Source organism: Carya illinoinensis, chromosome 14, assembly GCF_018687715.1.
Source record: "Carya illinoinensis cultivar Pawnee chromosome 14, C.illinoinensisPawnee_v1, whole genome shotgun sequence".
NCBI lineage: Eukaryota > Viridiplantae > Streptophyta > Magnoliopsida > Fagales > Juglandaceae > Carya > Carya illinoinensis.
In genome coordinates this window covers 5137716-5151884 of record NC_056765.1, presented here as the reverse complement: position 1 = coordinate 5151884, position 14169 = coordinate 5137716, and the positions used below count along the sequence as shown (strand labels likewise).

At 33.5% G+C, this 14169-nt stretch overlaps 1 protein-coding gene across 1 annotated transcript; it reads left to right on the top strand.

Annotated features, from left to right (window-relative positions):
• The first annotated feature begins 11639 nt into the window (after positions 1-11639).
• On the top strand, positions 11640-13843 carry LOC122293481 (TMV resistance protein N-like). The gene is made up of 2 exons (XM_043102060.1): positions 11640-12157; positions 12619-13843. Exons 1-2 carry the CDS (start codon positions 11640-11642, stop codon positions 13841-13843), a joined length of 1743 nt encoding a protein of 580 aa, XP_042957994.1.
• The last annotated feature ends 326 nt before the right edge of the window (positions 13844-14169 follow it).

Below are 14169 nucleotides of genomic sequence, written 5' to 3'. Positions count from 1 at the left end.
AAAAATTATAGATGACTATACAAGATTCACTTGGCTTTATCTCATGAAAATAAAAACAGAAACTCGCACCATTCTCACAAACTTTGTTTCTTATATTCATACTCAGTTCAACACAGCTAGTCAAACTCTTAGGACTAATAATGATCAAGAGTTTAACATATCTAATTTCTATGATGACCATGGCATAATACATCAATTATCTTGTGTTGAAACACCACAACAGAATGGCAGGGTTGAAAGAAAACTTTAACACCTACTTAATGTTGCTAGAGTTTTGCTTTTTTAGTCAAAGTTGCATCTTTCTTATTGGACAGATTGTGTACTAACAGCCACACATCTTATAAATCGAACCCCTTCTTCTATTCTAAAAAATCAGACACCATACTTTCTTTTATTTCAAAAACACCCAGATTACAACTATCTTAAAATTTTTGAGTGTTTGTGTTTTGCTAGCACAGTCACATCTCATAGAGGAAAATTCCAACCAAGAGCTTCAAAATGCCTCTTTCTAGGTTACACACCAAATATCAAAGGGTATAAGCTTTTGGATCTTATCACTCTCAAAACATTTGTTTCCAGAAATGTGGCTTTTCAAGAATCCATATTTCCTTCCATACCAAATACAGTCCATACACCTTTTGTCTTTCCTAATTTTCCTCAGTTTTTTGACTCTTCATAATCCAATTCTACTTCAACTCCTACTATATCAAATTCTCAAAATGAAAACACTCAAATTGAAACTCTTAGAAAGTCTCAAAGGATCAAGAATCCTCCTACATGCAGAATTTCTATTATGGTCATACGGCACAGACAACTTCAGTTACTCAATCATCTACCAGTTGCAATCCAAAATCTAATGCAGGTAAGCCTCATTCTATATTTCCTTACCTATCTACTTCTTAATTTTTACTTTATTTTTTATTTTATGAAGGAGGATGGAACTCCCAAACTTTATTAGAAAACCCTCACTTGTGGCAGAGGAAAACCTTATACATTCACCCATACCTAACCAAAAAAACATAACCAATAAAAAAATACTCACACGTAGACCCCTATCCAATGAATCAATTAGTAAAAAACTAGCAACTACCATGTACGAAAATTTGGCAAACCTAATCTATCCATTTGCAACATCCCTCTCACTAAACTAGGAAGTGAATCTAGTACCTCAAATCTCCTCGTTAGGCCTTCCTCCCTACATTGTGCTAAAAAAATTTGCAACCACATTCCCCTCTCGATATTGATGACCAATAGAGAAATTAATACCATCAAGTAACTGCAAAAGTGAATCCCAATAATTCCAAAGATACCAGACCGAGCATTTCCTAGCCATAATCCAATCCACCACCACCTGTGAGTCACACTCAATTTCAATATGCACGAACCCGAGCTCCCTACACAGCTCCAAACTAGCAAGAAGGGCCCTCAACTCATATTATCCATGCCCTTCCCTAGAAATGCAGCAAACACAGCAATAAATTTGCCATTAGCATCCTGTATTACACCACCTCCCCCACATTGGCCAGGATTTCCTCTACAACTATCGTCCACATTGAGCTTCACACTCCCCTCTGCTGGTCTCTTTCAACACACAAGACATGAAGCATGCCCCTCTATAGACCCCAACTGCATATCTAATACCTGAAGCACCACTCGGTTTGAAGCAGCAATAGGTTGCTGCACTTGTACTGCAATGCTCCTCAGACACGCCTTCAAAGCCAACCAAATACCAGCAACTGATTCTGACTACCCCTCCATCCAAGCCTTACACCTATGGTACCGCAACTTCCAATATATCACACTAGGCAGGAGGCCAAGTTGTTGCCCGCATAGAGACGACTTCCTAGCATATAAGAACCAGTGAGCCATTCGAGCCCTCCAGCTGCTTGCTTGCAAACTAGGAACTCCAAACTCAACTTCTACAAATTTCCACACCATAGATGCCACCTCCCCTCTACTCAAAACATGATCAACAAATTCCTGTTGACCCCTATTGCAACAATCACACTTGGACACCATTAAGATGCCAACCATTTATATTCTCATCCACTGGTAGGCAATTAAAAAGAGCCTTCCAATTACAAATAGAGATCCTATTCGACAGTTTACCATGCCAAACCTAGTCCATTTCTTGTACAACAACGGCCTTGACTTGAATGATATCCCAAGAGCTAGCTGTTGAAAACTACCCATCACTATTAGGCATCATATTAATTCAACTGTTCTTGCTTTACTTGTTGCAACCGAGTTCATGATTTCCTCAGCTTTTTATCCCTCCACTAACTCAATTAAAACGTCTTTATCCTAAGCATTATCCAGCCATATATATTTAATTTGCAACTAAGGATTCAGAATAGAATCCAAGTGTTGTGAAAGTGGCCCACTAGCTAACCAATGATCATACCAAAATGAACTTCTCCCTTCCTTCACCTTAACTGCACCTGACTTAGTACCTCTAGAATGACTCCCAAAATTGACTTCCACAAACGAGACCCTGCACGCATAGGAACAACCAAAGCAACATGGCCATTTCTCACATATTTCGCACGAAAAAAATTTGTCAACATTGAATCCATTGTCAACAATCTCCATGCAAACTTCATATAAAAAGAGCATTGCACTTCACCAAGATCTCGAACACCTAAACCACATTCTCAAGTAGGTTTGCACAAATGTGACAAAGCCCGCAATTTCCTTTTCCGATTCCCATCTGTTTCTCCCTAAAAGAAGGAAGGAAGAAAGAATACCATTAATTTTATTAAGAATTTCCTTGGGGACATTAAGAACTGCTAGCAAATGAGATGCCATGCTCGAAAGCACGTGTCTACTTAGGATAAGTCGACCACCCTGAGAAAGGATTTTAAATTTCCACCCTGCCACTTTCTTTCTAATCTTAGTCATCAAAGGCTCAAAATCCCAAACTAAGACACCCCACCACCAGAGGAGCCCCCAAATAAACCACCGGAAAATAGCCTTCAACAAAAACAGTCAACCTTCTCAACCTCCATCTTCTACTCATAGAAATATGTTTAGAAAAGAAAAAAGCTGATTTTTCTTTACTAATCAACTGCCCCGACCATTTCTCATATTTTTTCCAAAATTTGTATTAGGCACCGAATGGATCTCTTCTCACCATTAACAAAAATCAATAAATCATTTGCATACAATAAGTGAGATATCAAAGGCGCCTCCGAAGGATGTGAGAAACTTTGAATCCTCCCATCTCCAAAATCCCATCTCAGAAATCGAGAAAGAATCTCTTCCATGAGAATAAACAAATAAGGCGATAGAGGATCCCCTTGTTTTAGGCCCCTTGTTGACTTGAAAAAACCCTTGTAAGAGCCATTCATCATTACTAAAAACCATGACAAGCCCACACACCCCTGCACAAGTCTACAAAAATTAGCTGAGAAACCAAATGCAGAAAGGACATTTGACAAAAAACCCCAATTAACTCTGTCATAAGCTTTCGACATATCAATCTTCAACATAACATTTCCTCCGGCAATTTTTTTATTAATCGAATTAACCATCTCTTGAGCCAACGTAATGTTCTTGAAAATACTCCACCCCATAATTAAGGCCCCTTGCTCTTGAGAAACCAATAAAGGAAGGAACCTTGTCAATCTTTGAACCAAAATCTTAGAGAAATTTTTGTACGCGATGGAACAAAGACTAATAGGCCGGAATTTATCAAAACTTGTAGGATTTTGCACATTCAGAATAAGGACAATATATGATGAAGAATAGAATCTAGGCAACTCAGTCCCCTGAAAAAAAATCTTCTACCACCTCCACCAAATCGCCCTTCACGAACTCCCAACAACTCAAATAGAACCCAGACCCAAACCCATCCGGTTCCAGACTACTGTGGATATACTTCTCAATTATCTCCTAGATATAAAGCTTTTGTTGCTGCCATTACTTCAACCTTTGAACCTAAAATATTTAAACAAGTTATTTCTCATCCTCAATGGCAAATTGGTAGAAGAAGTAAAGGCTCTTAAACTAAACAAAACTTAGGATCTTGATATTTTACCTCCAAACAAACTACAATAGGTTGTAAATGGGTTTTTCGTGTCAAGTTTAAGGCTGATGGCACAGTTGAGAGGTATAAAGTAAGACTAGTATCAAAGGGCTACACTTAACAAGAGGGGCTAAATTTTTTTGACACTTATTCTCCTGTTGTTAAGATGAAACCGTGAGAGTATTACTTGTTGTTGCTGCCATAAAATAGTGGCATTTACATCAGTTAGATGTAGATAATTTTTTTTTGCATGGAGATCTTAATAAAGAAGTGTACATGCAATTGCCACCAGGCTATTCCTCAAAGAATGACCCTTGAGTATGTAAGCTTGAAAAGAGTCCTATGGGCTGAAATAGGCATCAAAACAATGATTCTCCAAATTGTCTTCTTCTTTGCTACAACTTGGCTTCACTTAAGGTAAATCAGATTCTTCTTTATTCATCAAACAAACCCCTTCAGCTTCATAGCTCTACTCATTTATGTTGGTGATGTAATCCTTGCATTTGATAGTATTGATCAAATCAATATAGTGAAGAAATTTCTACATGATTCTTTTACAATCAAGGATTTTGGTGAGCTTAAATATATGTTGGGCCTGGAAGTAGCCAGATCAGCTAAGGGTATTACTCTCTCTCAAAGAAAATATGCCCTGGATATTCTACAAGATAGTGGTTTTTCTGATTGTAAACCAGTAGCTTTTCTTATGGAGTCCAATCTGAAACTAAGTGCAACTGATTCTTCACAACTTCTCACCGATCCTGCATCATATAGAAGGCATGTAGCTCGATTGTTGTACTTAACTATAACTCGACCTGACATAGCTTACTCTGTACAAGCACTTGGTTAGTTTATGGCCAATCTAAGTACATTACATCTTCAAGCTACCGAGATGGTACTTTGATACATTAAAGCTACCCTAGGACAATTTTTTTTTTTTTTCATGTATGTAAAATCATCTCTATATCTAAAAGCATACTCAAATAGTGATTGGGGTGGCTGCTTGGACACTAGAAGAAGTGTAACTAGGTTCACAGTATTTATAAGAGACTCTCTTATCTCATGGAAATCGAAGAAACGGCCCACTCTTAGTAGATCATCTGCTGAATCTGAGTACAAGGCCTTAGCATCGACTACGTGTGAAATCTAATGGATCATATATTTGCTAGTTGATTCAAATGTTCAACATTCTCAAGCTGCATTATTGTATACTGATAGCAAACCAGTCTCTAAAATTGCTTCTAATCCTATGCATCATGAAAGGACTAAGCATATTCAACTAGATTGTCACTTAGTTCGGGAAAAATTACAAGCAGGCCTCATCAAAATCATACACATTCCTTCTAAGCATCAATTAGCTGACATATTAACCAAACCCCTCTGTTCACTCAACTTTCATAATCTTATTCGCAAGATGGGAATGATTAACATCCATTCTCATCTTGATGGGGGTGTTGGAGTTTACAAAATCATATAAAAGGTCTAGAATTAAAAGCTCGAGGAGCCAAACAGAAACAAAAAGCTTGAATTCATGTGATTGGTAGTTAATTCAGTTATGCAAATATGAATATTAGTGGTCTAGATGGCAAGTTGTAAATAGTCATTATATCTATATAAATGAATTGATTGTATAGCATTTGTAATTCATTTGATCATAATGAGAAGAATCGATCATCTTCTTCTTCCATAGCCTCTTTGTCTTCCAACTTACAAATTACAATTTTTCTACAATTTTACGACTGCATTAACCATTTATTTTAAAAAAAGGAAAGCTAGGGGAAAGAGAAAAGAAATAAAATAAGAAAGTACACGAAATAGAATAAACATGCAATTAACAGTCATCCATTTTCTTTTTCAATCTCATAATCCTATTAAATGCTTCTGTTGTAGTTCTGAAAAGGCAGAAGGAGCTGCGAACTTAAATAAATAAATAAATATATATATATATATAATTTTAGAGGGAGGATCGATCATGCATAATTTATCCTAATATGATTAATTTCCTATATATATATATATATATTTATATATAAATTGAATTAGATACACATATATATTAGGAAGTTGCCAAAGTATTTTCTCACATCTTTCTTCCACAAATTCGTATTCTTTATGTAATGTTGACCATTGACTTGGATTAGTTTTCTATGCAGGGAAGTTTCTCATCTTTAATATGTAAATTAATCTGATTTGATATAATACATTATAATTAAATTAAAATAAAATGAATTAATACAAAAAAATCTTGTGAATTTGTAAACTTTACTATAATGAGATCTATATGTGAACTAATTTTTTTACAGCTTTTTGGGAAGAATTTTCCACACCAAAGACAAAAGTAGTTGCAGTCATTATTAAAACAAATTCCTAGTATAATAATTTTGGTAAAGTTAGGAGGTTTTGGGAAGAATTTTCCACACCAAAGACAAAAGTAGTTGCACTCATTATTAAAAAAAATTCCTAGTATAATAATTAAGGAAATTGCTCACCATTTTCTTTCACTGAATTCTTTGTATTTGAACCAATGACATCACCATCAACTGCCGTCATTAACGGTTTTTTTGGGGCACCGATTTCTTTATATCTAATTATACGTCATACTTTTAGAGTAGCACGTGTTCCTCACACCTCTTTATTTGGTTTTTGATTTCCTCCAAAGTTAAAAATGTGAATCTATAACTTTTCAAGTTGTCATTCGTTATTTTCTCATCATGTAATTTATGCTTTCTATCTTTTATTTGTGTTTTGTAAAAAACAAGATAAAAACAAAAAACTTTGTTTCTAAGACCTGAGGTCTGTAGAGTGTGTCCTCCACTCCTTGGGAGTATGGGGCTTGATATTGTCTTAGACAGTGTTTTAAGATAGAGTGCTATCTTTCTTATAGTCTGTCTGAAAGATTTATAGCAATAGACAAGACCATACTAGTCATAAAGAAATTTGTATATTGGGGAGTTTGAAAAATAATAGTTAGCTTGTAATGTCTCATGTATAGTTGTAATTTCCCGTTTATGAATGAATGAACAATATTTTACTATCAAAAAACTGAGATCACCATCAGGAAAGAAAAATAATAAAAAAAAAAAGGACAAATTGCAGTACTGTTTATATATAGTCAAATTTATTAGGTCATGATTTAGGATGTGGTCTATTTTCTTAACAAAGGACTCAATTTTCAACTTTACACACTAAAGAAAAATATCTAACAAGTTTAGCTACACCCTAACCAAATAAATAAATCAAGAATTGTTTGATTTCATGATGATATTACAAATTTGTAAATAGTAGTGAAATATTTAAGTTGTTTAATTTCACAAAGTTTTGAAACTATCCTCAATTTTATATAGAGTTGTAAAAGAGTTATAAAGGAATCATTTTTCATTAACAATATATGATTAGAAAAGATAATAATTAAAATAAATAATAATATTTCTCTTGTTTTAATTTCCTTTACAACATCAAATAGATTGATAAAAAAAGTTGATTGGCCTCGAGAAGAGCCCCACCGCCACGTGTAAAAATTATGAAGTTGCTTGAGAAGTTTGTGGCCGAGTTCTTAGTAAAGTTTTAAAAATCGTATCATACCTATCGAGATGGCTAGAATTTATTGTATCAGAACAATAACCGGTATGGAGGAGATTTACATTTTGTACCAAGTTAAATATCGGCCAGTTTATGATGTTTCACCTAGTATGTGAATTTCTACAAGTACATAAAACCCAGTTGCAGGATATCAAAGCATGGCGATTTTGTAAATGAACTTGCTGACTAGGGTATTTTATAAAATTGAACTTAAAATGAGGGACTTTTTTTTTTTTTTAATTTTTTCTAAATTTGCACACCAATGGCTCTCTCTCTCTCTCTCTCTCCCCTACTACATAGTACGAATCATTTCCATTAGGCACACAAAAAAGATGGTTTATTAAAAGTATGGGTTATTAAAAATTAAAATGCTATATAGGTGATTAAAAATACGCTAGATTAGTAGTCGTAACTTGGTAGTTAATTGAATTAAGTCTATTAAAATTATTGGTAACTTGTATTCCGAAGTATTATTGAGTTTCTCTTTATTTTGTCTTTATTTTATAATATAGTTTATTTATATAATTAATTTATCCATATAGACTATTCCAAAACAGTATCATTATACCAATATCAAAATATTTCTTTATAGTGTCTTGATTGAAATGACTACTAAAACGTTATTCAAAACTTTGGTTCTTTGACCAACACCTACGACTTTTGTAAAGAATTATTTTCTTTTACCGAATTCTTTGTTTTTCTTTACGTTCTATTTCCATGATGCCACGCTGAAGTTGCCAATTAAGAAGTAGTTTCTCGTCATTCTTTTACCAACAAGTTTCTAAAATTGATATATACTTTCTCTCAAACTTATAATATTTGGCTGAATGAGATCACCATCAGGAAAAAAAGAAGAAGAAGACAAATTGAACTATTTATAGTCAAATTTATTAGGTCATGATTTAGGATCTACTTTCTTAACAAATGACTAAATTTCCAACTTTCCACACCAAGAACCAATACTTAAAGTACTTGCCATTATTCAGAGGACAACCTTTTATTCTGATCTTTCTTTTTTCACATAGATATTAATGCATGCTGACATGAACTTATTTTGTACCCCTGTGAATGGCTTTTACCAACCTGCAACGCAAAGATAAGGGGTTCCGTGATGAGAGAATCTTGTGTTTGGATAGTGAGGTGATATCAGATATTTTATGAATAGTAATAAAAAAGTATTAAATAGTAGTGAATAATATTATAAAATAGTAAAAAATAGATAAAAAGTAATAATAAAATAATAAATCGTAATATCCAAACCAAATTGCGTATAGAATTAACAATTAATAATTCAAAATATAATTTAAAAAGCAAACTAATTCCCAATGAAAATCAACCCCCTGGTCTAAAATTGCCACATCATTTCTAACAAAATATAGTCAATAAGTCAAAAGGTGTAGTGATAATAATAATAATAATAATAAAACAAAATCAAGTAATAATAAAAACCAAAAACACATTCTCAAACTATATATTTAAAGAAAATAATATTTCTATGTATCATCCTCCTCTCATATATATTATATAAATAACATATATTTATCATCCTTCCTAAACTCCCAGACAATTTCATGATCAATTTGGTTTTGTGTCTAAACAATCATTATTGATCTATTTGGACATTTTCCAATACGATACATGAGTTTTTTTTAGTATCGTTAAATTTATAAAAGAAATCATATAATTTTATAAACTAACGTGACTTAATTTGATATACATTTAGTGTTTTTGAAATGAAAGTAAAGTAAAAGAAACTATAATATAAAAAAAAATCATATTAATTAATTTTTAAACTTTACTATTATGAGGTTTCTATGTAAACTTAAAATGTTAATTTTAGTTTTTGTTCAATTAAAAAATTAAAATTAAAATTTATTTTACTTTATGTACATGATATATATTTTGCGGTAGCATCAAAAAGCAATAAGAAAATAATTTAATTTTGATCTTGTCATTTTATATCAATAAATAATTTAATTATGAACAAACGACACGGAGCTCTCTATTTAAACAAACTAATGAATAAGTTCTAAGGTTCCTCTAAAATTCAACTTACTATCACGCAAAATAATTAGTGCCAATAATTCAGAGGAAAAAATAGTGCTTATAATAATTTCCCTAGGGAGAAAAAACAAAATCGATGCTTTTCATCGGTTCAACCATTTTTTTTCCCAACTAAAAGAAAAGTGGCACCTGGGCCCAAAAGAATAGTTGACTGCAGTGTTTGTCTTGTCTAAACGATTTAGAAGAATAATGTGCATCTTTTTCATCAATTTATTGGTGTGTACATTAATTTATATAATTCTAGCTTCTACGTACCGTTGAGTTGCTAGCAGTGAGGAGTCAATTGACGCTACATCAGGGAGAAAAAAAAAGAACTCTCTAAATAAGGAAGAAAGAAACCAAAACAGAGGTAGGTTGTGTCTAGCCTTTAGGTGGGTCTTCGTGTTCAATCGTTTGGATCTTGCATGTGTGTTAGTTCTTTGTCTTCATGCTCATTTGATCTAGTTCATTGATACCACATTGATCTGATTTGGCGTGCTGGAACCGTGGGTCGTCATTTTCCTTTTACTTTTATCAAGCAATAGAATGAAAAGACAAACTTGCACATAGATAGCCTCACTTCGAGAGAGACTCAGCCATGGCCATTGAGTTGTGGAGGAAACGAGAGCATGCCTTGTCAGCCATTAGAGCTTTGATCAAGAGCTCTCGCCCACGCCTTTGAATCCACCTCAAGATTCTTCATGAGTCACGACAGCAATCGTGACTGTAGCACAAAGTCTCCTCTTTGCAATCTTTTTCGATAAATTACCATGCAGAAAATCTCTCTTGGATTCATTGCACTTTGATTTCATTTCTTTTACAATTTTTTCCATCTTCTCTTTGAACTAAACGGTGTATTTAAATTTTGCCACATCAGTCACGTTTGGACCACGCTTGCACCAAGCGATTGTCTATTAACTTTTTTCTAATTCATATACATATATATATAACTAATATATATATATATATATATATTCTTCTCTCCATTGACCGAGGTCTTCGCACTACTTGAAGTTTGCGTTTTTCCTATTTTTTATTTGTCTTCTCTAATCCTGTTAGGTGGAGAAACCATGATGAATAACAGAGGAGAGAGAAATGAATGATTTTTTGGATGTTGGTGTAGGGTGGCTTTCCCACTATCAATTTATGATCTCCCATGCCTTTTATTTTTACTTACTTTACTGGGTATTAGTTTGTGTTCTTTTTCATCAAGCTAGTTCTAATTCGTTCTCACTCTGAAGGAGGAGTAACAAAATTTTGGCCTCTGTAGTGGGAAGTCAGAAAGCCTTATGAGGAGGGAGATTGGGTTATGAGTAATGATATACATAATACTCTTTACAATATTTTTCACAATATATAATATAAAATGAAATTATTTTTACAAGGTGGTGTTACTTTTATATGATATTTTATAATAATACCTTTCATTTTAAAATATAAATGTAAAATATATTTTAAAAAGCATTTTTCTTGAATTATGAGTAATAGAGCCAAATTTCAATAAGTAATAATAGAGTTACAATCTATTTTTATTTTATTTACAATATATTAATAAAATAATATTTTTTATTTATAGAATGGGGCTACCCACTAACTTTAGTTATTATTGTTTAATAACAACTTAACTATTTCCTGACAAAAAGTCCTCTCTCCGATTAAGAATGAATTTCATTCCTTTTCTCAATACCTAATCGTGGGACACCCCAAAAGGCTAAACCTATAGAGATAGAGTAACTCTCTATCTCACTTTCTGGAGTCGTCAGCACAGACCCATCATGGCACGTTGTCCAGGTTGGTCGAGGAATATTTCTGAAAACCTCTATTTATAATATATGCAAAACTTTTTTAGCGGTGGAGCTTTACATTAATTCATGGGTTTTTACTTGTTTGGTGGACCTAATCCCGTCTAGTATACATACATATATATATATATATATATATATGTATATATTGTTCCTACAAACATTTTTCTGAAGCTGTACGTGAGCTTCCAATGGCTTTCATGACCACTAGTACTGATAAGACAGCCCTGCCTTCTTCTTCTTCTTCTTCGCCAACTCGATGGAAATATGATGTTTTCCTTAGTTTCCATGGTGAGGATACCCGTAAGAGTTTTACAGCACATTTATATACTGCTTTAGAACAGAAAGGCATTTTTACCTTTAGGGATGATGAAAAACTAGAGCGTGGACAATATATTTCTCTGGAACTCTTGAAAGCAATTAAAGAATCCAAGTATGCCATCATTGTCTTCTCAATAAACTACGCTTTTTCGAATTGGTGTTTGATTGAGCTTGCCAAGATCGCTGAATGCATGAAAGAAAACAGGCTAATAGTTTTTCCTGTCTTCTATCACGTTGATCCCTCTCACATACGAAATCAAAAGGGGACTTTTGCCGAAGCCTTTGTTAAACATGGAGAGGATCCGAATATCCACATAAAGAAGATACAAACATGGAGAGCTGCCTTGGAGGAAGTGGGCAATATTGCCGGATGGCATCTACATGATAGGTATTAAAGTCAAGTAATTAAAAAATTTAGATTTGACATTCATTATCATCAAAAGAGTTTTCTTACGATCTTATTTCCATGTAATCTCTTTATAATTAAATAAGAACATATCATGCTTTCTATTCAATTAATTAAGAACCATAAATATGTACATAGTCTTCAAAATTCTTTATACGACATCTATCTGATCAGTTGTGGTGTCTTTAGATATCTTTGATGAAATTATCTAATTAAGTAATTGCTTGAACATTGTTTATTTCTCTTTACATTTGGGAATTAGATTTATATATATATATATATATATATATATTATTTTGATAAATAGTTAACATTATTTTCAAGCATTGTTTGGGCCGGTCCACTATTGGTGTGTGTATGTGTGTGTGTGTGTATATATATAACTTATGTGCATGGCTAGCTAGTGTTGTCTTATAAAAATAAATGATTTGTATGCTTTGCAGGGATGAGTCAACAGCTATTAAAGAAATCATTGAAACGATACTTAGTCAATTGAATCGTACATGCTTGAGCATTTCAGGGAAACTTTTTGGAATAGACTCCCCAGTTGATCAAATGATCAAGAACTTACATAGAAAAAATTCTGATGGTGTTTGCTTTGTAGGGATTTGTGGGATGGGTGGAATCGGTAAAACAACACTTGCAGAAGTGGTTTTCAATAGAATCAGAAATCAATTTCAAGCTACCAGCTTTATTGATTGTGTTAGAGAAAAGAGTATTGGATATCATGGTCTAATTTCTTTACAAAAGCAACTTCTTTCTCAGATCCTCGAGGAAGAAAAAATAAATATTCAGGATGTTCGTGAGGGAATGAATATGATAAAGAATAGACTTTTCAGTAGAAAGGTTCTTATTATTCTTGACGATGTGGATAAAGAACAACAGCTAGAAGCATTAACAGGGAATCACGACTGGTTTGGTCCAGGGAGTAGAATCATTATAACAAGTAGAGATAGGCATTTGTTAAAAAGACATGTTGATTATATATATATGGCTACAGTCCTTGGACATGCGAATGCTATGCAGCTCTTTTGTTGGAAAGCCTTCAAAAATCCTTACCCCAAGGAAAATTATGTGGATCTATGCAAGGACTTTGTGGAATATGCTAATGGACTTCCTTTAGCTCTTAAAGTTTTAGGTTCTTCATTGTATGATCGAGGAACAAATGAATGGGAAAGTGCTCGAGATAAGCTAAAAGAAAATCCTAATAGAGAAGTTTTAGACATACTTGAAATAGGTTTCCATAGCCTTGGGGTTGCAGAGAGAAAACTATTTTTAGATATTGCATGTTTCTTCAAAAGAGAGATAAAAAAAGATCTCATAATAGATTTATTGGAAAGTTCTGATTATCCCCCACACATCGACGTCGCTATTCTTGTAGACAAATCTCTACTTACTGTCTGCGATGGGAACAGTTTCTCAATGCATGATTTGCTACAAGAAATGGGGAAAGAAATAGTTCAACGTGAATCTCCTGAAGTGCCTGGCCGACGTAGTAGATTGTGGCTTCTTGAAGACGCCCTTGAAACGTTGAGCAATAATACTGTAAGTGCATGGATTAGTCAAGGAATAAACTTAGAGAATTCTTATCATTTATATCAATTCCTTAAGCATTTGCAAGATATTTTCCCACCATATATGCTATACTTTGTTCTCCTTGTTTTGTAGGGAACAAATGTTGTTGAAGGGATAGTACTAAACTCATCATTTCAAAAAGAGGAAAGCTTGAGTGCAGAGACCTTCTCAAAGATGAAAAGGTTGAGATTACTACAAATTTGTTATGGGCAGCTTCCTGAAGACCTTAGTTATCTTTCTAACGAGTTACGCCTTTTGGAATGGTTTGGATATCCTTTAAAATCCTTCCCAAGCTCTTTCCAACCTGACAAACTTGTTGAACTTAGAATGCCTTGCAGCCAAATCAAACAGCTTTGGATTAATGTAACCAAAGTAAGATTTCAACCTATTAAATGCAAATGGGCATTCATTTTAATTTC